The 24,595-nt window shown below is 38.6% G+C and overlaps 1 protein-coding gene across 1 annotated transcript in view; it reads left to right on the top strand.

Annotated features, from left to right (window-relative positions):
- RAPH1 (Ras association (RalGDS/AF-6) and pleckstrin homology domains 1) overlaps positions 1–24,595 on the top strand; it is a 97,902-nt gene that overhangs the window by 19,119 nt on the left and 54,188 nt on the right. Inside the window, 3 exon segments of the mRNA XM_037398772.1 lie at positions 18,057–18,176; positions 21,411–21,516; positions 22,358–22,872. Of these exon segments, the coding sequence (XP_037254669.1) occupies positions 18,057–18,176; positions 21,411–21,516; positions 22,358–22,872 (741 nt within the window).

The raw sequence follows: 24,595 nt of genomic DNA, 5'->3' as shown, positions 1-24,595 counted from the left end.
TATCAATTAGGTAATGCACGCTTCAGACAATGAAAAATTGAAGTGACTTTAAGTTCATGGTATTGGCAGTAAACTGCACAATTATAGCTGTATCTAAATGAGATATTAATAGAATCATAGGATATCACAGAATGGTCAGGGCTGGAAGGGACCTCTAGAGATCATCTAGCCCAACCCCTTGCTAAAGCAGGTTCACATAGAGCAGGTTGCACAGAGTTGTCATCCCAGGTGGGTTTTGCATGTCTCCAGAGAAGGAGACCCCACAGCCTCCCTGGGCAGCCTGTCCCAGTGCTGTCACCCTCAGGGTAAAGAAGTGCTTCCCCGTATTCAGGAGGAACTTCTTGTGTTGCAGTTTGTCCCCTATGCCCCTTGTCCTGTCACTGAGCACCACTGAAAAGAGCCCGGCCCCATCCCCCCAACACTCGCCCTTAAGATATTTGTGTACATTGGTAAGATCCCTCTCAGCCTTCTCTTCTCCAGGCTGAACAGGCCCGGCTCCCTCAGCCTTTCCTCACCAGGGAGATGCCCCGCTCCCCCCGCCATCCCTGTAGCCTCCGCCGGCCCCTCTGCAGCAGTTCCCTGTCTCTCCCGAACCGGGGAGCCCAGCACCGGGCACAGCGCTCCAGATGAGCCTCACCAGGGCAGAGCAGAGGGGGAGGATCACCTCCCTCGCCCTGCTGGCCTCGCTCCTCCTCATGCCCCTCAGGGTGCCATCGGCCTTCTTGGCCCCAAGGGCACACTGCTGGCTCACAGCAACTTGCTGTGCACCAGAACTCTTGGGTCCTTTGCCGTAGAGCTGCCCTCCAGCAGATCAACCCCAGCCTGTACTAGTGCATGGGGTTCTTCCTTCATAAGGTGCAGGACCTTAGGCTTGCCTTTGTTGAACTTCATTAGGTTCCTCTCTGCCCAACTCTCTAGCCTCTCCAAGTCTCACTGAATGGCATATCTCAAGTTGGAAGGAAGCCATAAGGATCAGAGTCCAGCTCCCTCTAAAACTAAATCATATGACTTAAGAGCATCGTCCAGATGCTCCTGGAGCTCTGACAGGCTTGGTGCTGTAACCACTTTACTGGGGAGCCTGTTTCAGTAATCCACCACTCCCTCAGTGAAGAACCTTTTCCTCAAGTCCAGTCTGAACTTCCTCTGTTCCAGGTTCATGCCGTTTCTTCATAAGGTTTCATGTAGCAAAGGAGAGTTTACATCTAAGGAAAGACTGTCTCATTTGTTCCTGATATTTTGGGAAAACTGCTACGTATACAGGCCTGTTAAAATGTAAACCCCTCCTTTTAAATTTTACTTTAGTGGAATTGGTATTGCAACAAGTATTCATTTGTACCCTTATGTCATCAGTTCTGTGATGCATTTTAAGGGAGCTGTGCCTTTGCTCCTGCACAAACGTTTCAATATTGTCAATACCTACGAACTACTCTAGTGAATAAGTAACCTACATTGGCAAGGGTTTTATTATTTTATAAATTATATTTTTAACTTTTTATATTTATACCCACATACATACTTTCAAGCACAGATGTGCTTATATGTGTTGTCTTTGGGCTGGTTCTGAAGTCAATTCCACAGATATATGCCAAATCCTGAGCTTGTGAGATAATTTTTTAGGTTCCAGAAATGTCTGACCAATGCTTGTAAACAGTAAATGAAAAAGTGCAACAGGGAAAATGCCATTTCTGTGTTCAGCGTCTAATTTGAGAGCTTTCTGTAATGAAAACTCAGCATACCCATGCTGTATCTTGTGCCTTAGTGCTACAGAGGTAATGCTGCAGGCTTTCTGAATTCAGAATTATGAATGTATTTCTGGATGGTAATGCTCAGCTTTCCCTCCCATCCCCTCAATTGTTCCAACTTCTGTTTAAATACAGTGTTGTCTAGGGGTTAACTTGATATCTTAAAAGCACTAAAGCATTAAATGCTTGTAATGAAAAGTACAGCTTTAAATATGTTTGTAGCTGAAGTAATTTTACTGATTTGGTAAAACACCTGCTTTTAATGTAAAGATATGCAAATGCAGTTAAATTATAACTGTTTTTCAATGTTGTGCATATGTGCTTGTGTATGCCCTACAGCAGGTGGCATTTGACACTTTCTCTGTACTAATTGGTAAGGTAGCCTTTTCTATTTATTGTGAACTTAAGAATGTAAGCCATGTGTTTGTATTTTTTGTAGTACACTGTGAACTAAAAGCAGAGTTGCAAGTTACAGGTGGACATGCTGCTGTCAGAAAGGGGAGGTCCCAGTTTCTTTCTTTGTCCTTTCTCCCAGCTGTGTGGTATGAACACAAAAGAATGTGTAGGCTCTAGTATTTGTCCAGTCAAAGGGTAAGCTATTTCTGCTTGCTAACCCAGCAGAAAGATTTTTTTTTTTTGGGTGTTTGGAGTGTTGAGTGAGTTTTCTGGTGGTTTAGGAGGTTGAGCTGGCTCAGTGATGTTCTGGAGTAAAGTGCTAGTGGATGGAGGGAGAGTCCTTCCTTTTCTTGACAGCAGTGAGGTAGGTACCAGGCTGGCTCAAGCTTCAATGTATAAGTGATTGTTCTAAACAGTAGGAACAGGAGCTTAAAAAAAAAAAAAAAAAGCATCTGGAAAGCTTGTAGAAACATTTTTCCAGTGTTTGTCCCTTTGGAAGGGACTGTAGAAAGTTGGCTCTGGAATAGAAAGATAACTTTACAGTTTCTCTTTATTCATTAGTTTTGAAGTCATGCCCCTATCTAGAGAAATGGACAAGCTGAATTCACCTATGACTTTTTACTAAGCAGCATGTTCTATATAAACCCAGCGTGATGGAGGAGAGGCTCTGTGGCTGCCAGGAAGGATCGCAGTCAAAGGGCAGTTGCTATTAAAAGAAATAATCCTGCATTTTGCTGCTGAGGATTCTGTGGGAAGGTGCTGTGTGGTGAAGCCCATGAGCCATCCTGTAGAGTACCATTCTTAACTTCTCGAAAGCCGCAGGGAGTCTTGATGTGTTCACAGTTCAGTTGTCATAGGAGAGTATCTGTCCCCCAGACTCCTGAGTGCCATGGAATATCTCATTCCTGTCCCTATGAACTTGTGTTTCTTAGCATGGAAATGAGACTACTGTGCAGCGTTTTTCAGTCAGTGTGACCCTTGCTAAGAAGTTTAAAAAGGCCCATTTACTTTTTGTATTAAACAAAAAAATAATTGCATGGAAAGCAAGTACCCATGTTACTTTCAGATGGCTTTAAAACTAGCCATAAATTGTATCAGTCTGATCTAAAAATTGTGACTTTTAAAAAGCTTTTTTTGTAGACTTTAAAATTATTTTAGTCAGCCTTTGGTGTTCTTTTTTTCTCATAATCTAAAGCTGTTTTACCTTGGTTTGTTGATTTACCATTTGATTTACCATTTGATTCCCATCAAACTTAGATGGGAAGCAAGAATAATTGAATACTGAGTGACAGAACTTCCAAGTGTGTTTATAATAAGCTCAATATAAATGTAATGTAGAACATAACGCACAGTGTATGTATGTCTGTGTGTATAATAGCTGCACTCAGCCAGCTGCTTATGATTATCATTTACTGAATTAAAAAAAACATGAGTTTAAAAGTTTTGGGGAGAATTAGCTGTGCTCAAGAAACATTTTGAAAAAAACACTGAAAATTATGTTCATGAGTGGCAGTATGGAGTCTGTTGACTCACTGGATTGATTTTCCACGTGCCCTCCCCGCCCCCCCCCCCAAGTTGCAGTAGTAAAGCACTCTACTGTAGGTAGTTTTCATATGCAAGAAAAGTTCCATTCACAAAGCTACCAAGCATGGTGGCAGCAGACTTTACAGTAGTTGTTTATGTGACTCAGGTGCTGAGCTGTTTAGACAAGGCCTCTGCAGCTTAGGATCTGAACAGTGTTTCATAGGAATGCTGGTCTAATCCCATGATTTTAAATCCTTCTGTTTAAAGTCCTTCTTTAACAAGACCCAGCTGTCAGCCTTGTCTTCCATGGTTGTTCTACTGTATAGAAATTTTGTGTTCACTTCCTTAGTGGCATGACTTACACTTTTTCCTTTTTGCTGATTTTCTTACTTCTTCAGGAATACGTGCTTTAAAACATTGATTCTGTGTTAAATATTTATAGATTAATCTCTACAGTTAAATTCTAGGTAAAGTCCTTTTGGTATGCATTGGTGGGTGCTTAACTGGCTTTTTAGACTGCTCTAGCCTTTGACAACAAAACTTTTTTGTTGAGGCTGCTTTCTTGCTTTAAGTGCATTTTTCCAGGGAATAGAGTCCAGAACTTACGTGGTTTTCATCCCTTTCCTCCCTCACTCTCTGCTGCCAAGATTTATTTAGAAGCTTAAGTAATGCAGATTTTCAGTAAGAACATATATCTTTAGAGCACATCTTAAGTATAAAAAATTCATTTTAAAAAATTTGTTTAATGAGTTTCAGGAGGCTTATAAACTAGACGTTAAGGTCAGTGCTTGGTAGGCAATGCTTAGATTCCTGTTAGCAGTCTGTGATGGATTTCATAGCTCTGTACCTCAAATTGCTGGTACTGGTTTGAGTTATTATGTGGACTTCTTGGTTTAAGATAATATCTTCCAGAGAAAGAATGTTGCATTCACAGTAGAAGTTGAATTCACAGCAGAAGCAAAATCCCAAGTGAAGATGATCTTAAAAAGTAAAAAATGCAGGGTGAAATATTGTCAATTTTCTCTCTCTTTTAGAAACTTTGGAGAGAGTTTTTCAGTGACATTCTGCTAAAATCGCAAACAAGGTTTAAATTGTATTTTCAACCATCAGTGATGAACATGCCTTTTTATATCTGCTCACGGACTCTCTCATCTTCAGCGCCTTGTGCAGCTGGTGGAATTGTTACAGGCTTTGGCACCCTGCTCAACCAGGTGTGTCTCAGAAGTTGCTTTGTGGATTGAGATCACTTCTGGAATGGTGCTTCTCTTACTTTTTGAGGAGAAAAAGAGCAAGTATGGGAAGAAGAGCTGTGCAATTGTAGGACTTCCTTCAAGGGTGTGTTGGTTTTTTTTTCTTGCCTGTTAAGGTTGTCAAAATACAACTTGGATTCTTCCTATATCAAGTAAAATGGTGAGTTGCAATTTATGCAGCAGGAAGTTGGCTTTCTGTCTTGCTATTCCATGTGAGGTTTATGGGGATCTGAAATTGTGTCTTATCACCTGCAAGACCTAAGGGAAGATGCTGATAAAGTATTCTTTCAAAGCAGCGGTTCTCCTTCAGTTGTGAGATTCATAAACATGTTTTTCCACCTACGTCCATATCATGCCAAACTTGTCTGTACTTTCTCCTCTTCATGCCACATAGTTGCTCCCAAATCTCATTGTGTGGCAAAGGCCCCTTCATCCCACGTGCCTCACTTCAGTAGCTAGTGAGCAGTGTTGGTTTACTGTCAAATGATCCCTTCCCCATTCCTGTCATAAAAACTGTTCCATTCCTGCTAACTTCCAGTCTTTTTTTCCAGTCTCGACTGCCAGGACTTATCTCTGTCCAGTGCCCCACATCGCTCTTTCTCCTAGACTCACAAGGCTCCTCCTCTATGCAATCCTTCCAGGCCTCCCACAAGGCACAGCTTTTCCATGGAAAAACCTCTCCTTACATAGTCCTTCTTTCTTTTCTGGTAACATCATGATGCAGTGCTGTATGTCTAGGTTTTTTTCCTCCATCACAGTGGTTCCTCATCTGCCTGACACCTCAGTAGACACACATTCTTCTGTGTAGAGGTTGGTGATGAGAAAGAGTCATGGAGGTAGAGAGGGGTTTCATGTCCCTGCTTGCAGTTTGCAGTGAAGTTGGAGGATGAAAGATGACTGCCGATTTAAATACTTAAATCTGGTCTCACTAGTGGCTTAAAATGTAAAATTAATTGAGCCAGGGTAGTCTGTTGTTTAGATAAAGTTTATTTTTTGTTTAAGCCGGTGGTGGTGTTCTGCTCGGCTTTTTAGGAGTGGGTTTAAAGTAAATCAGGTGTCTTCTAAATTGAATATGGTTTTTCCCTCTTTGGTAATTTTCCAGCCAAAAGATTATTTCCCCACTCATCCTCTAAACGCTTTTTTTCAAGTGGTGTTTCTTAAGGTTATGCAGTTTTGTAATGGCTAGCTATAAACAACAAAATGTGTTGACTCATAAATGCTCAGAATGAAGCATCTATGTACTTCAGGTGTAGCAAACACTCATTTGTCAGTTTTCTGAAAAATACACAGTTGTATTTTTTTTTTCTTCCTGGAGATGGTAGTTCCAGCTATAGTGAAATGCAGCTCTTCACAATGTAATCTTAATTCTTACCAGAAATCCTAAATCAACTTTGTTGCAGCTGAGGTTGGTGTAAAGAATATATACCCTGATACAAAAGTTTATATAAAGCAGCCTGTGAAGAATTTCAGGTTTTTTAGAAGTTTATTTATCACAGCTAAAGCACTGCTCTTCCATTTTTTTGAACCATGGTTCATAGGCTGTCACTAGGTCCTTGTTGAAAGGGATTTGGCAGCTGCTTCTAAGTCTAGATGGCACCCACATCATAAGATTGCCAGTGTCTGGTGTGGTATCTTCAGAGAACATTGGCGTAATGATTATTTTCAACCTTTGAGAGGGTCCCTTGAAGCAAAAACTAGTTTTTAACTGTACTAAAGCATCGAGTAGCTCAGGGTCTTATAAGGAAATACTCTCACCTGCATTGTAATTTGACCTATGACCTAAATTTTCTTACACCTCCCTCCTGCTTGGTTTTATCCTTCGTGTTTACAGGCTTTTATAAGCACTGTTAAGATGTCCAGATTTTACAGGTAGTTGGCAGCTACTTGCTTTATTTTGCTTTCTTATAGTTGAAAGACAGCCTAATATAGGTGTAAAAGTGAATATATTTGAGTTGTTCTTCCTGGTGCAAAAAGACCGTGTTACAGGCACAGCAGGCTGGTCTATAAAGGGATGTGAATTTTACAGTGACTGGTTGGCAAGTGCTTCTTCCCTTCCCAAGTGCAAGGTGAGCCTAAAAGTGCTGCTGTTAGCTGGTGATTGTTATTACTGGGCCACAGCTACAAGAATATTTGGGTATTTCCTGAGATCTATGTATAAGGCCAAAAATTATAACAAAATTCATGCTATTCTTAGTTTGCTGATGAGGTAGAGAGGCTACGTAATCTTTTCTGGAATGGATGAAGTTGCAAGAGGCAAGTAAGCTCATAAAAATTATACATTGTGACTTCTAGTGCTTTTATGGATTTGAAGAGAAGATCCACAGGGCAGTGTGGTAGGTTGGGTACCTGTGGAGCCAGGGAGTGGCCAGCATGGCATGAATGTATAGCACCTGTGCACAGGCTAGTCTCACCTGCTTCTGTTGCATTATTAAATTAGGGCTTAGTTTAGTGTTGGTAGTAAAGTGGTTTCCTTAATGCAGCAGACAAGTGTTTTTCAGTGCCCGTTAAGTTTTAACTATGGAGGTATACAAAGGCGTACTTTCGTGCTGTGTCTCTTCTCACGTATCGTTTGAGTCATCCCTTCCTACAGAGTCCACATCCCTTCATGCGGTTTCATGCATTTTGATTCAGTCACCTGCCGATCCTGAATTAAGCTTCCTATTTGCTAGGTTTCCTTACCAATCATGCGGACATAAAATACCTCTTTTTGCATTGCCTGCAAATAGAATAGTCAATGCAACCTGCATTTTGAACAGCAAGGACAGGAATGGAGCTGTTTATGTCTGAGAGGGAGGAAAGTAGTTCACAAAAAGATGTTTCGCATGTCTTAGTTGAATCCTTCTTTTGAAGGCTGTTATGTGGCCCTCGTACATAATAAGACAGCCTTGATTTTGTTTTGGTATTGCTTGGGGTTTTTTTGTATTGTTTTTTCTTCTATTATAATTCAGTCAACATTAACAGCTATAGAGAAAAGAGAGCCAAATGAGACATTGCAGATTTGTGTGCCATTTTATTTGAAAAATGTGTTAGACATTTTGGATCATCATTTGGACTGTTGCTAGTAGTATGTCTGAAAATGTCTTCACTGCAAAACAGAATCTGTTTACTGGTTATGTAAAATACCATGCATGTTTCTGTGCATTTTTAGTTAGGTTTTATGTTCTGTTTTTACATGCAGAATGTTGCTGAAGATACATTTATGGATGTAGTCAGTTTTCCTTGTTCTGTCTTCCCAAACCGTGAGCAGTTTGCTTTGTGTTCCTTGCCTTGGCCCTTATCTGTAAAATGGAAATCTTCCTTCTTTCATTCTTCCAACATGGCTGGTGTAATTTTGATGATAAATGTACACAAAGATGTTAAAGGTTTGCATTTTTACTTGAATCATTAAGCCCTTGGGAAGTTTCAGTAGAAGTTCAGACATCCAAGTTCTTAATTTCCTTTTCTAAAAGTTTTGTATAAGCTTTAGTGGAGCATCAGGTTGGCTGATGGGGATGTGTGTGATGGGGATGTACACTTCTGGATCTCTTGTCCACTTCCTTTGTGTACTCTGGGGACAACAGGATTGTGTACATTGCCCTTAGTGATCTCATCTCATTTGCAGCTCTGTAGTGTATTAGGATAATTACTGTAATGGAGTCTAATATTATGCTTCAGGACTTAAGTGAGTTGCCTGCTCTGATCGGGAATGTTTGTCTTCCCCTGTGCTGCTGTGCTGCTGCTCATCATAGTTTTCCCCCCACCCCCCACCTTCACAATTAATTAAATATTTGGGGGTGTTATGTTTTCCTGAAATGTGTGGCCATAATTAGAATTGGGAAAGCGAAGCAAGGAGCCCAGTGGTCTGAGGTAGGTAATCCTCATTCTGAGATGCTTGCATGGTCTGTTTGCTGTGTACTCAAACGAGTGGCTAGAGTTGGCTGAAATCTGTTCCACATCAGCTCCTCAGATCAAATCAGTAAGAAATGGCTGAGGGCTTTTCTTTTTCCTAATTTGTATGGACCAAGAATCACCTCTTAGAGACATCTGAAGTTTATTTTGCTTAGTAATTTTTCACTTACTGTAGAGGCTTCTTCAACCTGGGGGAAATTTAATGGCCTGCAACATAGAGGAAGTATAATCTCAAGTATTTGTAGGAAGGATTCTTCTGAAAGAAAAATTCAGGGCTGAAATAGCAGAACTCATTGTGAGTCACTTGTGGTTCTTCAGTGGGTAAGGAAGAGATGTTTTTTAATGATCATTTACTTGAGCAAAATTTGCCATTTATCTAAAAACTTGTAAGTGAGATTGACTTGATTGTATATTTATGTACTCTTCAAATATTGTCATAAGCACGTTCAAAGTATATGTTGTCCGGAGTCAAGCATAACTAACCTTAAAGCTTTGAATTTGTACATTCTCAAATTGTTTAATAAAGCTTAAGTTGTCCAAACAGAAGGTTTCGTAGTCGTCTAGCTGTCTTTTGTCAAGGTTGCAGCTGCTCTAAGATATTTTTGTTTCACTTATAATACAAAATGCATCCTCTGTCTACTTCTTACTAATATTTTAAAAAGATCGGTTAGGTAAAAAAACCCCCACTATTTACAAAAATACACTTCTTGAAGTTACTGCAAACTTAGTTCTGCCTCTCTTTCTGCATCAGCTTGTTAATGTTTGTTATTCTTTTTTTGAACACCATTCCAAAGTTAAAACTGAATGGGAAGAGATGCTACAATAGTGTTTGTGTTATAACTGCATAATGAAGATTCTGCAAAATTGGAGCTAATGTGTTTTTAAGTACATCTCTGCCTACTGAAGGCAGACTATACTTTAATATAGATCTAAAACATTTTCCTAGCTTTCATGATGTCAGTCTGTTTTCACACTGAGAAATCTCTTGCCTTAGCTGGCAAGACTAATACATTGGCTCCTGCAACTAATGAGTGTCATTGTTTTAGCAAACATCTATATTTTATCCTGTGCTTGCTAAATATTTTAACTAAGGCAAATTTGGTTTTCACGATCTCTGGCTAAGCAGTTTTTTAGAGCTGTCTTCAGGTTGTCTTCATAAAGAATCCACTGTGAGACATGATGTAATCTAGGATGCTCTTTTTATGGAATTAATTTAATGTCCACTTGGGTACTCTGGCTGGAATTTTGGTTCAGGAAATAGGACACAATGATTGATAAAGCCCCTTCTTCTCAAGGCAACATCTGTTTGGCTAGATGTGAGACAGGCACGGAAATATATTGGAGGGAATAAAGGTTTTACTGTGTGCCTTCTCAACAGCACGAATTTCAGATGCAATTAGATAGATTATTCAGTAGATGTTTCAGTGATTTTGGTGTGTCCCCTGCCTTAGAGGAAGAAAGATCTTTGAAGTGTGTTTCGATATACAAGGAGTTACCCTGTGGGGACTAATTTAAAAATTCAGGTTGCAGTTATGGAAGGCTAAAGTCAATATAAATTTTAATAATAACACAAAGACAGCCTAAGTGATAATGAGAAACCAACCTTGTGGAATATAGGGTAGACTTCTACTTGACCAACTTTGCACTTTACCTCTCTCTTCAAGCTTTCAAACAAGGAAGAGGTGGGTGGGTAGGTATTCTGTGGGTGGTTTTGCTGTGGCACATCAGAAGCATTTCCCATTGTTTGTTAGAAATCAAGATGATGAAGTAAACATTCTGGTATCTTCAGTTTGTTTATTTCAGGAAGTTGTGGGTGCTTGTGTCAACTAAACTTAGAGAGGGAGTGTACAAGTTTCGATTAAATACAAAGGGAGTCGGTAGCTGCAGTGGATGTGAATATGTAGAATTACGTTTTTCTATTTCTTTATGCTGCTAGCCAAAAAGAGCTTTATTCTTTCATATTTGTATGGTCTGTGAAGAGTACTGTGTTGTCATATCCCTGCTTAACACATGGTCTGCTTCATTCTAAAGATTTGGTTCTGAATCTATGGAAGACCAGGGAGCAGCTGTGGTATGTTTGACTTTCCTGGTTAGAATCTTTGGGCGTAGTTCTTGAACAGCCTGTTATAATCCCAAAGGCATAACAGTGCTCTCATGAACAGCGCAGAGTTTTAGAAAACCCGCATTTACTGTGTACGGCACTGATGTAATTTGGGGATTCCACAGTGAGACAATTTGCTTTGATGTTATCATCTGATACCCGATTAAGAGGTTTTTTCTTCTTCCAGTTGCTTTTTCAGAGAATTGTTTTATTAGCAGTTGCTAACATTTATGTAAGTTATGTGTTCACTTGTGTCACTATAAATGTTTATATTACAAACTTACAGATAATGTAAAGAAAAATATTTTAAAGAACTTAGTGAGAAGGTGGTTGTTTGGGCTTAAAAGACAAACAGCTAGAGGCAAAGGGAAGGTCTTGTGCAGGCATGTACTTAATTTTAGGAGTAGCATTAGAACTCATGCTGTGTATGTTTGAATTAACTGTTACTTTCAGCAGCTTTTAATTGATCTTTTACTGAAACTATAACCTGTTTGCAATTCCAAACATACGTTTTCAGACACAAAGATTGCTGCTTTGTGGTTTCAAAGATACATTCTTGCATGTTGCACAGATCAGTATGTAAGGGAGAGAATGTTGTGGTCTGTCCAGTTTTGTGCCTCCCAGCTAAACCAGAGAATAAGGCCTTACAGTGAGGATGCCTGGTTTTCATATTTGCTGGATTTCTGCAGGCCAGGCCAGCTGCCTGATATAAAGTAAAAGACTTGAAATATGCTCAAACTGCACATTGCTTTTAAAACTTTTTTTAATGTTTTTATAATTATTTTCTTCCCAGTTGTTTTGAATAAGTTTTGTATGTTTCGTGTTCTGCTCTTGACTTTCTATCTTTGAAGATTAGGATTTACTGCAAAAGTCCAGTGTGCCCTGATTTAATTTTGAAGAACAGCTTAAAGAACCCAATGTGCGTAAACGTATGTTTATTCCGTTTTGCCATCCCTGTTTCTAAATTGTGACTCATTAGTTTTTTTGAGAAATCAGTAAGGAATTAAAGTCAATTTTCCAAAGTAATTCTGAGCCCCTTTCTTCCGTGGTAGTTGGAACACAGTTGAGTTTGACAGGACAGATCAATTGAATTGTGGCAGATAACGTGTTGATATAAAGAAAGCATGCTTAATGAGTTGGGAAGGGAGAAAAAGAAGGGCAAGAAACAGGTTGTCACATTCCTTAATAATCTAGTGACCCAGTACTGAAATACATTAACAACTATGAATGCTTAATACACCTTAATTTTATCTTCCATCTATTGATGTGTCATTAGAGGCAACTATTTCTTGGATCTTACATTGAGGTAGGTGGATACTGCTGTCCAGGACCCCAAGAGGTCACCCACAGTACTTCTGAGTATATGAATCTGTTCATGTGTGCAAGGCATAGATTGAGTATTTTTCCATTTTAAGCCCTATTGCATAAATAGGCTTACCTGTTTAACTGCTACAAAAGAGTGCACAGACTTTATTTGATTTTTAAAATGTGGAAACAGATGCTATCTTTGTATAACACATAAATGCAGGCTTTTAACTACTAAAATTATTGCCTAAGTAATTTCAGAAACATATGAGCTTATTGGTTATAAAAGATGTCTTTACTTTTACTGAAGTGGCTGAAGCTTTATCTTTTATCAGACGTTCAGTATGTTTTCTCTCTGTTGTGTGACTACAAGCCTGGAAAACTTGCCCGAAGAATGATTTTAAAAAAGAAAAACAAAACTCAAAGTTGGCTCAAAATAATGTTTTTGAAGGAGGTTTTCACTTGACATAAGATTTTTATTTGGGACATTTTGAAAATTATTTTTTTGGCTGACAGATTTTTACCTCAGGTTTTGAATTTGAGAGGCGTTGAAATGTCTCTTGTACTGTAGGAGTCTTGTGATGTATTCAGCTAGTACCTATGCTATTTGAAACTAAAAGAAAACAAATGCTCTTTTGTTCAGGTTTTCATCTAGATTACTCTTAATGTTAACTGGGTTATAGGACATTAGGTAATGCACAAAGAACTTCTCATAACTTTCTAATTCCTTTCCAAATATTTTTTTCAGGAGTAGTTAATTTCAGAATATGTTGTGTTTATTAAGAAGAAACATAGAAATACTAAAGCAAATTATCTGCACTGTATCATTGGCTTAGTGTGCTGCAGTATTAATTTCAAAGGAGAAATGTTAGTGTCAGTTATAGCATAAGACTTTATTATTTTTTACTGAAAAACATGCTGGATTTAATTGGTCCCTGTCATGTGGACAGAGTATTAATGTGAAACAAGTAGTTTATGTGCTCAAACTACCCTTCATTATTTACCAGAACTTCGAGAAAATGTGTAGAAACATGGTTGTGAGCTTTGGCTGTCATTTGTGAAAGCATTTAAATTTTTTTTCAGTTTAAGTAACCTTATTTCTTTAAGCAGTCAGGTGGATGAGTATTAGAGGTGAAAACCTGCTACAATCTTACTCTTGTATTTGTGTGTCCACACTATGCTTGTATGTTCATACAGTATGCTACTGTAGTGTTCTGTCATACACAACTTCTTAAACAGAAATGAACACTGGCATGATGACACATGGATGATCACAAATGGAAGGACTCCATTTCCAAACCAGCTTCAAACAAAGTATGTTTTCTAAACCAGAGTATGCCGTATAGTTCCTTTTGGGTCTTGAGGCTAGATTTTAAATTGCAGAAATCTAAATCCAAATACTTGTTCAGATGGTGTTTTGAACGTTTGTGTATTGTGTGCTGCACCCCTAAAACAGATTTGTAACGAATTCCATAGTTGTTTTTAGGAAGAAAGTCCTGAGTTCAGTAACAAGTATGAGCTTGACCAAGCTTGTATTCAAATAATAAGAAAGACTGGGGGTGAAAACATAAGTTGCCTGAAAGAAAGATGGTTTGTTTTCATTTTGGGGTTTTATGCTGTCAGTTCCCTTTGAACATACTTGAGCATCTCTAGTTCAAAATGCTTACTACAGTGCTTCTGAAATTAAAGTGAATAAACACATTCTTGTTGCTGACCCTTTAAGCATATTGGTGTTTCCGTTTGGACTCAGAATTCTGTTTTTCTTTCTCTGATAATCTTTCCATCATTAAGGGTGGTATAGACAAATCTTGCAATGGTTCTTTTACACCTACTTTTTTTTCAGTGCAGAGTGTTTTCATTATAAGGAAATACTGTTACTATAATAAAATTTCCTTTTGTCTTGAACTAGATTGATTTAAGGTAGGAGCTACTGTCTCAAAGTGCAGGTCTGCAGAATAGGATCTTGGTGAAAGACACTTTTGATTGTAACTTACCTCTGTCCTAGACCTTTTGCTTTCTGATGACAGCAGTTTGTTACATTCTGTGATGGTGTCTTTTCTTGAAAATGTTAAAATGGTACATTTGAAGCATTGTTTTTGAGCTTTTCATCTTCCCTCATGTGTTTTGATATCACATCATTTCATGCTTGTCCTGGCATACTAAGAGCTACAATGGCTTGCATAAGAATCAGCTTGAAAGAGTAAATGTTTTTCTTTTTTTCTACATTTCTGGTAAGGTTTTTTAATTACAACGTAATTAAAGTAGTAGGTTATGATTAAATGTTGCAACTGGTGACTCTGTATTTTTTCACACATTAATAGTAGAATATTGTGCTTCATGCATTTAAATGTGAACAAATCTAATGATCTGCTTTGAGAACTAGACAGTTGACTTACAGTGATTACGGGTCTGCCTGTTTAAACAGCATTTCAAACAGCTAAAGTCAACGGATGCAGTCCATAGTGGATGATGGAATAGTACAGAGACCACACTTCAGGGCAGGAAGCCTTGTCTGCATATGGAAGACCATACCATGTTGGTACCCTGTTTTATCCAGGCATCCCAGAATGCTGCTGCTCCTTTTCATTAAGTTCTATTGTGACATGCACTTGAACAGAATGGAAGCTGAAGTTTTGAAAAATGACTTGAATCCTAAAATTACTTTGGCACTTCACCTGGTATGAGCTCAGCAGAAGCAACGGCTACTTAAACTCTGCTACCCTGCAAATGCTTTAGGAATGTAAGTGACCTTGTGGTGTCACACTAGAACAATTATTCCTTTCCCATTGCTTAGATATAATTTAGTTCTAGTTAAGTCCTTTAAAAAACCAAACAAATCCCCCCAAAAACACAAGAAAACACACCCCCACCCTCCCAACTTAGGCCATTTTTCTTTCTTGTTACAAATAAAAATGTCGTAGCCATAGAAAGGTGTAATAACTTCTATAATTTGCAAAAGTATGATGTGTATTTGCTGTCATCAACAACAGTGAGAATGAAATTTTCCTTTTTACAGTCATTTTCTGGTTTTTTAATTGGAATGTGCACTCTTTTTTGAGTTACGTCAAAAAGCGCAGATACTGTTAACTGAGCATTTTATCTCTGCCTTAATTTATTGAATTAATCCTTTAATTAATGTCCTTTGGGATATCTCTTTCCAGTGGAGCTTGTGCTAAGAGAGATCCCTGTTACAGAACTAGCAAGTTAATATTAGCTGTTTCTTAAGTGAGACACTACCCTCTGTGTGCCTTTTGCACGCAAATGTTGACAGGCTCATAGGAAATGCAGCTGACATTAGGAAGCTTGGGTGGGGACTACAAGGAGTTGGCACATACTGCAAGGTTTAGTGCCAGACTTGCTGACACAACAGTACTTTACTTGTAAAAGTTTTCTTTAGGCTGCTAATTCTGTCCTCAGAGCAACTGGAACTAAAGCAGTCTCTCTGATGCCAAGTTAAAATAGCTAAAGCAACAGTTTATGGGGAATCGAGAATTCTGGTTTCTTTCCACGGCTTAGATCCTCAGAAATATTAGTAAAAAGAACAAGCTTCTCTATTAATGAAAGGAGTTATGAACAGTGCCATAGAATGCACTGCAGAACAAGTTCCATCTAACTGTAAACGGCAAAAACAGTTAAAAGAGGGGAAGGCTAGCTGTGTAAAGTATCTGTAAATACTGAGCTCTGTCTGTTTTATATCACAGTTTCCATTTATTTGATTTGCCAGTTCATAGTTGTGTTTCCTAAGGCACACTTTTAATAGCTTCCCTTAGCCTTCAAATAAAAATCCTTTACTTCAAGTGTATCTAGACATTGAGAAATGCTGTGTTGTCAAATGTGAACAGCTGCAGCAGTTTGACCATGTTACCTTAGGTATAAATGTGTTTTGTCTTGAATTTACAATATTTCTGGTCCATGTAAAAGCCTAAGGAGTAGTAAAGCAAAGCTTTTGAAGGGTCATGGGAGTGGAACAGCTTCTGTTTTGCGGGAGTTCAGGCAGGGTATGAGCTGCTGCTACCCTGCTGTCTCCGTTTCTGTATGAGGGCTTTCAGGTGACGTCATGGAGAGAAACTTTGCAGGGGGAGGCATGCCTGACTTACAGAACATAAAAACTGGTGTAGTCTTGTTGGAAGGATGCAGCTCTATTACATAAGCATATTGGCATTTTTTGGATTTCGGCATCACTCTTACTTTTTAGGAAGAGCTTCCTTCCCTTCCCTGGAGTGCTGGAAGTACTCAACAGGAGTCAAAACAAGTGTTGGAAGAAATGAGATTCAAGTGATGAATGGAATTTGTTCAGTGTTTGCTCAGTGCAGTATGCCATGCCAGGTTAGCCTTAGTATTGTTGCCCATTCTAAGGTAAGCAGCTGCATTGTGCTCTCCCACAAAAGTAAAATCTCAGTAGGAAGCTGAAGCAGCTTTGCCTAGAGCAACTGGATGGCAGTATCTTGCAGCCATGGGAGGCATTGGTTTCTGCTGACCTCAGAATTGTAGATCGCCTCTGAATTCTCCTGTTCCCTGTTTATTTTGTCAAGGTAAAGTGAAATGTAATCAATATATAAATAGAAGGAAAGGCTATTTTTAAATCATGGAGGGTTTTTGTATGAACTGTTGTCATATAAAGTCAAAAATGGATTGATCAGTTTTTCTCTGAGGTCACCTTTTATAATCTTTTGTAATATCCCTCATCAGTTCAACTCTGAAACACTGTGATGGCTTTCAGACCAAGATTTGTCTTTTCCTGAAGACTAGCATTTAAGAAGTTTGCTTTTAAATCTATGAAATGTAAAATGGTGCTTTCTGAAAGCTATATAGCAGATTACTATGTAGCCTGTGACTTGACCAAGCCAAGCTCTACAGCAGACTGAATATTTTTATGTAGTTCTCGGTCACTATCTGCTCTCATATTTCTCTGGATGTTCTATAGGCCATTTCTGGGATTTATCTTCTGTAGTGCCTGATCGCTCCCAAATTGTTGCCTGTGTTGTTTCCCCCCCGAGTATGTAAATTTTCATTCTGAACCAGATCCTGAGTTTAACAGTGTGGATGTACCCAGGAAGGCATGTGTGTCTTAGCTCCATGTAAGGGGTTTAGAGGACATGTTTGGGGAAGGGAGCAGAGGCTTGTTTAACGAAAGATGGATTTCCTTTGAGGTGATAACAGATAACCTTTGGAGACCTTAAGTCTTTATCTTGGTCACTCAAATTTGTTGAATGAAGGAGGGTCTGATAGCTGTAATGGTGACTCTCTGCTTCCAGGGAGGAGATTCTTTGTTGGGTAAAAATTGTGCAGTACCACTGAGGTGATCTGTACAGCGTCCAAGATTTAAACTGCCTCATGGGATGTATTGCTGGAATTCTCTGTGGCCTGTTTAAGCATTTCTGTTTACAGATGTGTAGAGTCAGCTATTTGCAGTGCAGTGAGACTGCACTTCCTGTGGGTTGAATGGTGTTGCTTAACTGTGGTCAGCTGAATTCCTTGGACAGGAGTTGAATTTTTGTAATGTAAAGTCAATAGACTTTGCCAACAATAACTGGCAATGAATGCACGTGCAAAGCTAGCAAGAAATGATTTCTGATGGTGTATTAAATGTTGTGGACTGTTCTTCATCTTTTTGTGCATAGTTCTGACAAAAGTGAGCTGCAGGAATGGCTTTGTAATTACCCAATGCAGCTTTCACACTAACTCTTTACTTGTGAGCAGAATAATAAACTGTGAATGTGTGCAATTTTTATAAAGCTTATGGACAGACGTGCTTTGACTTCAGAACACTTTTTCAGAAACTTAGTAGCTGACACCAGTTTTCTTAGACACCGATGCAATTTGATGATCAATCAAACTTATTTTTTTCAGATGGAGCAATTATCAGATGAAGAACTTGACCATGGTGCAGAAGAAGATAGTGATAAGGAAGATCAGGATCTGGACAAGATGTTTGGGGCCTGGCTTGGGGAACTGGACAAACTCACACAGGTTAGGGAGGTTTCAGTCATCTCACAGAATAATTCTTTATAAGCATTGCATGTTTCTTTTCAGTTGGATGCTAACTGCTTAGCACTGCCACTTGCAGCAAGGCAGACTGTAGCACGTGGTAAGCTCAGTACTCTTTAGAGGTTTCTAAATTAGCTTGTTCTCCCCATCTCAAGGTTGTTAAATTAATTGTTCATAACCTGCTAGTTTGACCTTTCCCAAAGGGTATCATTTCTTCTGACAACTATGGAATTGGTATTTTGTCCTCCTGTATATAGAGAAACACTGACTTTAGCTGGCTAGAGGTAGACTGTATCTCTAAATGTATAGTTGGATATTATCCAGCTGTGACAGCACGCTTTTGTGGCACCTGAACAGTAATAAGGAAGAAGAAATGTGAATGTTGCTATTGATGACATGGTAAAGTGCCCTGATACATCCTAGGGGATTTACCATTATTCTAGAGTACTCTTCCTGCATCAGAGAGGCAGCTGATATGACAACTTTTGGCACTGCTTTCTAGTGCTTTTCCTTTCCTTCACAAGTAGGTCTTGCATTTTGCATTGTATGCCAGACTCCTGGAGTGATAGGCCATTTCTCTGTGACTGCTTGCTATTGTTTCTTTTCATTTTTTTCAGCCATGTGAGCTGGCCCTCTTGAATAACATATTTCATCTCCCTCTGTCATGTAGACTTACGCAAAGGTATGATACCTCAAGTTTCAGTAAGCTAAGAGAAGAGGCAGCTTTTCTCATCTTCATCTTACCCAAAGATTGAAGGAAAAGTGAAGTAATCATGTGACAGCATTTCAAATTCAGGCTCTACCTGTTGTCTTCTGGTTAAATCCTTGCCTGCAAGATCTAAATGTAGATAGCATTCTAGGGGAAAATGATTTTTTATTTTGATCTTGACAGAGGAGCACAATAGGTAATTGGCCTTAGACCTTTTTTCATCTGCCCCTTTCTTTTTTTAAGGTATGAGCAGCCTAGAAATATAAGCATACTTGGGGCTTACAGCTGCACTGTTGACATGCAGGCATGAAAAATTATTAAAACCTACTAACAGATAGTTAAGAGGAGGACCCACATAGTTTGTTTCTCAATTCCATATTGCTGAACAACACAGTCTGCAACATCGCCTGATTGCCCTTCTCTTTTGTGACTACTGAGAAATTACATTTCCCCCAAAACTTTGAATGATCTCATATGGTTTTACATAAACAAATTAATGCAGTTAGTTTGGAAAGTGATTATGTCTTGATGCAGCTGTCCCAAAAAGAGGGGATGATTAGAGCTAATGAGGTCCAAAGTGCATTCTCCTGTAGTCTCAGTATTTGTTGCTATTTATCAGCTGGACTCTTAAGAGCAGTAGGAGGAAAGGCTTTTTGTCCCTGAGTTCCTTGAACTTTAACTTCCTTTTTAGATTTCCTAAATGTTTGTTTTTGGGGTGTGGGGGTGTGTGTGGGGGTGTGTGTTCAAAGTAAGACCCAGATTTCTTTCTAGAATGAAGTGCTTGTTAAAAGTTTTGTAATTGTTAAGGTGCCCTTGAGATCATCTGAATTCACTTTGCCTTCTTTAACTGTTGGTCTAATAAAAGTGTTAAAATATAGTCACAAAATTTCAACACGTGTGAATAGTGTTTGGCACTGATGAAGAGGAAATTAACATTTATCCTGCTCTAGTTATCCAGCATTATGGTGCAGGTTAAATGAAGGAAATCTTACCTTGCTTTTCATGATCATTCAGAACTAAGCTTTTGGTACTGCGGCAGTTTTCAGCAGTTCTCCAAATGTTCTCTGATAATAGTGAAAATAATGTGTTTCCAAGGATGTGAAATAACTCGATGTTAAATTCAGTAAAACACATTTTAGATTCTTTAAACTAGAATATGTTTGCTTTACAGGAAATCTTTTGTGGCAGCCTATGGGTTCAGTCTGAAGAAATGAGCCCTAACTCACCTCTTCTCTCTCTGGTTTCACTGCTGCCTTTAGGGTTATAGTTGTGGTTTTTTGTTTTGGTTTTTTTTTTTTCTTCTTCCCCAGCTATTCTGTGTGGGACAATATGTAAGCTAAATCATAAGTATTAGAGGTCATTTTTGTTTGTCCACCTGATGGAAGACCAGGTTGTGTCACTGGCTTCTTCTTATTAAGTGATGTTTGACTTCTTTATAAAGTGATTTTTAATTTTTTTTTTTTTAAAAGTTAAAGCCAAACTGAGGAGAGAAGAGAGTTAAGCAAAAATAAATAATGGAAAAAATAGTGCATTTGATTTTTAACAAAGACATGAGTAAAGATGTAGAAAACAGAAATAAAAAGCTTAGGTAAGAAAATTCGTTCTCTTGGACCAAGAAGATGCCTTTCTTGCAGACAAGCATATCTTCAGGAAAGCTTTATCAGTACAATTATTGTTTAAATTCAAACCCATTGCAGGCTTGTAGAGCCTCAGCAACATCAAGAAGTAGATTCCCTGTGTAACAGATGTCCCTCCAGGGGCAGCATGCACCCCTTGGGTCACCAGCTGGATCATGGTACCCTACTGCTTGCTACTTACAAAGGTGATGGGTTTTATTATAATATTAAGCCCATGCCATATTAGCCTTTATAACATAACAATTCAATGTATTGGGTAGAAAGATATCTTTTTTTTAAAAAAAAGTATCTATAGTAGTTCTAAAAAAATTTATCCTATGTAAACTGTCTGGAGTTTGCTTTCGCAAACATTTTTCACAGCAAAAACTTATGGAGAAAAATGGCTGAATTTAGCCAGTTGAAAATTCATTCTAATAGAATAGAATTCTTTACTGAATGCTTTTGTGTGCTTATGTCATGATTCTGCTGTCAAGCTGATGATGCATTTCTTAGAGAGAGTGCCACAGTTTGAACCTGTTTAGATACTTGTGCAGTTTGCTGCAGAGATGTTGCAGGTAAGCCAGTTGTCTTGTGTTTCAAAATGACATAGCATGTAACACCACTTATGCATTTGGAATATGCTTCTGTCTTTTTTTATTTTAAACAAAAGAATGTGTTTAACATCTTTTTTCCATTGGATATCTGAAGCTAAATCTCTGTGTTATGGTGATGTATGTTTCCAATCTAAAGTGTGAAAAAGAGATATTTCTCTTTATATGCCAGAAGTTTTTGAAAATTTATCTTAGACAAAATTAATTTTCATTCATCTTGAAGATTTGCTTGTTCCATTCCGTGTCAAACTTTATTCTGCCCTTTTTTTGTCTTTTTCAGAGTTTGGATACAGATAAGCCTGTGGCACCAGTGAAGAGATCACCTCTCCGTCAGGAAACCAATCTTGCTAACTTCTCGTATCGCTTCTCCATGTACAATTTGAATGGTTTGTTGAATTATTTACCCCCTCAAATATTAGTTTAGGAAAAAAAACTGTTTCAGCTATAAATAAGAACATTGTAAAATATAAGAGCATTTAAAACAGCTCTAGGTGAAGTGGTAATGTGTTTGCTGAAGTCATTGCTTTCTGATGGCACAGAATTCTGAGTATCCTAAAGTAGTATCTTTTATAGCACCTAGTATCTGAGAGTTGTAGTCTAGTGTTTGTATAGAAATACACATTCTGGGGTCTGGTCTCATGAAAGAATGGATTGATGTATCTGTTAAATGGGAAGAAAGAGCATCTTGCTTTGTGAGACAAGATGCAGGCATATAGTTACAGAATGCTTTCACGTTAAAAATCGTGTTTTCCCCTGTCTTAAAATAGCTTCTCCTGGTTGTAGTGCAGGAAACCTTTATTTAAAGGCCTTTAGTATGTGTATAGTATTTTGTGGGTTTTTTAAAGCAGTGTCACATACCTTGCATTGCTTTTGCAGAAAACACTTAGAAAAAACCTACGCTTTTTTGAAAAGTTGAGTTGTGATATTGTACAAATGTAATTTTAGATTCTGTTCACAGGACAGCAATTTAAACTTTACAAATGTAATCTCAACATTCACAGATTTCTTCTGTTGACAAATGTATTGAACCTAAATATTGTTTTTTTAAATTACTCTTAGACTAGTCAAGAATAGTAGTGCAGATAAATTTCTGCTTAGCAGTGAGCAGAGATTTTTGCAGTACAGGTGGGAAAAGAAAATATAACTTCCTTTGCTCCCTTACCCTGTTACATTTGATAACACAAATGAAGTAACTCTGCACATACTGAAAACTCTTGTTTGTTGCAGAAGCCCTGAATCAGGGGGAGACTGTGGATCTAGATGCCCTGATGGCTGATCTCTGTTCCATAGAGCAGGAGCTCAGCAGCATTGGGTCTCATTCAGCAAACAATGCTGCAGTGAAACGCCTCGCCACAGAATCCAAAGCTCAGAAACCACCTGCTAGCCGACCTTCTACTAAGCACGGCAGCATGAAAGGATTATCCTCCTCATCTGGTAAGGTGACCAAACCATCACATGCCAACGTATCTTTGGATGACATCACTGCACAGTTAGAGAAGGCCTCTTTGAGCATGGATGAGGCAGCCCAACAGTCTGCAGAAGACATCAAACCAGTAGTTACTGCTCAGCACAGGAGGACAGCATCTGCTGGCACAGTGAGTGATGCTGAGGTGCGCTCAATCAGCAACTCCTCCCGTTCCAGCATAACCTCTGCAGCTTCCAGCATGGACTCCTTGGATATTGATAAGGTGACAAGACCGCAGGAACTGGACTTGACATCACAAGGGCAACCAATCACTGAGGTAGTGTGTCACTAATTCAAGGCTTTGATTTGGTTTCGGTTTTATTTCTTCAAACTCTTTCCTCTCCCCCTGCCCCCCATGTTGACGCTCCTAGCTAGGTATCTTCAGTACAGTGGGGTTGATTAAAGGTTAAAATTGCTTTTGCATGGAACGCACATACTATGGCTACCTCTTTCTCTGTTCTTGTATCTGTCTGCAACGCATCGTTTTAAATAATGTGTACTTTTTTAATTCTTTTTTTTTTTTTTTTAAGGGCTTTCCCTATGTTTTACTCCTCCTAAGCCGGTCATGGATTTTAATGTTTATAGTTAAAGTTTTTATTCTAAGTAAATCTCATATATTGCTTTTCATTTAAATGTGAGGAGCACACAGCTGTGGAAAGCAGAAAGTACAACTGATAAGACTGTGTTCCTGTTACATACACTTAATACTTGAAACGCATGGAGCAATCTATGAGTGCCTATCTGGAGCTGTACTATACCAGTAATTTGCTGCTACTTAATATTCTTGTTTCATGTATGTCAGGGAGAACTCTTTGAAGCAATTCACAGCACAGAAAAACAACTGGCCTGGGATACAACAATAGCAGATGTTCATTTGGAGTTTTGGTGCCTTGGCATTGCTTAATTAGAGAGGAAACTTTTCAGTAAAAACACACCTGGTTTGGGGAATGTTGAAGTGCTGGTGATTTGTGTGAGGAAAGGGGGAAAATGCTCCAGTGAATTTAGGGAACTTAAAACTAGAAGCTGTCTTGTAGAAACGATCGCAGAAACAGAAATCTGGCCAGTTCAAAAGTCAGTTGTACTAATATGCATGTTCTCTTACGGGAGAGAACTGGAACAAGCTGAGTTTATGCTAATCAATAATTAACACTAGTTTGAATGAGCCGTGCTGAAAGCATGCCTTTATCCACTCGCAGCAGAAGTTCATCTGATGTAAAGAGCGAATGATGCAGGCTTGTTAGTGTAATGATCAACTCATCAAGGTCACACTTAGATTTAAATCTTTATTTGAAATGGTGAGAAATGAATGAGTGACAGTTTAGGCAAACTTGCTTTTTCTGTAAAATGTTGGTGTTCACTGTATTTTTATTGGAGATTCCTACTGAGTGGAGCAAAATAGAGGTAGATAGGAATGTGTCCTTTTCTCTTTGGAAAGTTAAAATGCAAACCTTTGTGTTATTGCTCTAGGCCTAAGTGTTGGAGACAGCATGTGACAGTCATTGATTATATTGATTGATTGTCAGTCATTTTCCTTCTGTGGTATGACAAAGATTATTTTTGGTTTCTTTGGATCTCTTGTTATTCATGCAGATATTTATTACCTGTTTTGAATATGAAAAGTTAGGCTACATTGCATTTTTGTCTCTCCTTGGGCTAAAAAGATGACTGACTTGAATTAATCACTTCTGTAACTTGCATAGCACAAGCAAAACTTGAATTTTGCATTTCTTAACTTTTAAAAATGCAGGATGTTCTCTGAAGTCGATTTTGAAGATCTCCCTCTAGATCTCCGCCTCTCTTACCGCAGGAGCAATATGCTTGAGTCATCCATAATATGGCCCTTCTTGTCTCCCAGAGTTTTCAGTTCTTTGTATGGCATAATTAATCAACGAACCACCTGCTGCACATGAGTAACTTGATGTTGGTGAATCAAGAGACAGAGGTCAACAAGTTGCTTTGTCTTCACGGGAAGCTTATCTATATTGCTGCAAGTATTGCAG

This window comes from Falco rusticolus, chromosome 8 (assembly GCF_015220075.1).
Source record: "Falco rusticolus isolate bFalRus1 chromosome 8, bFalRus1.pri, whole genome shotgun sequence".
In the NCBI taxonomy this organism is placed as follows: domain Eukaryota; kingdom Metazoa; phylum Chordata; class Aves; order Falconiformes; family Falconidae; genus Falco; species Falco rusticolus.
Note: the sequence above shows the minus strand (reverse complement) of the source record. Positions and strands in the feature narration are given on the sequence as shown.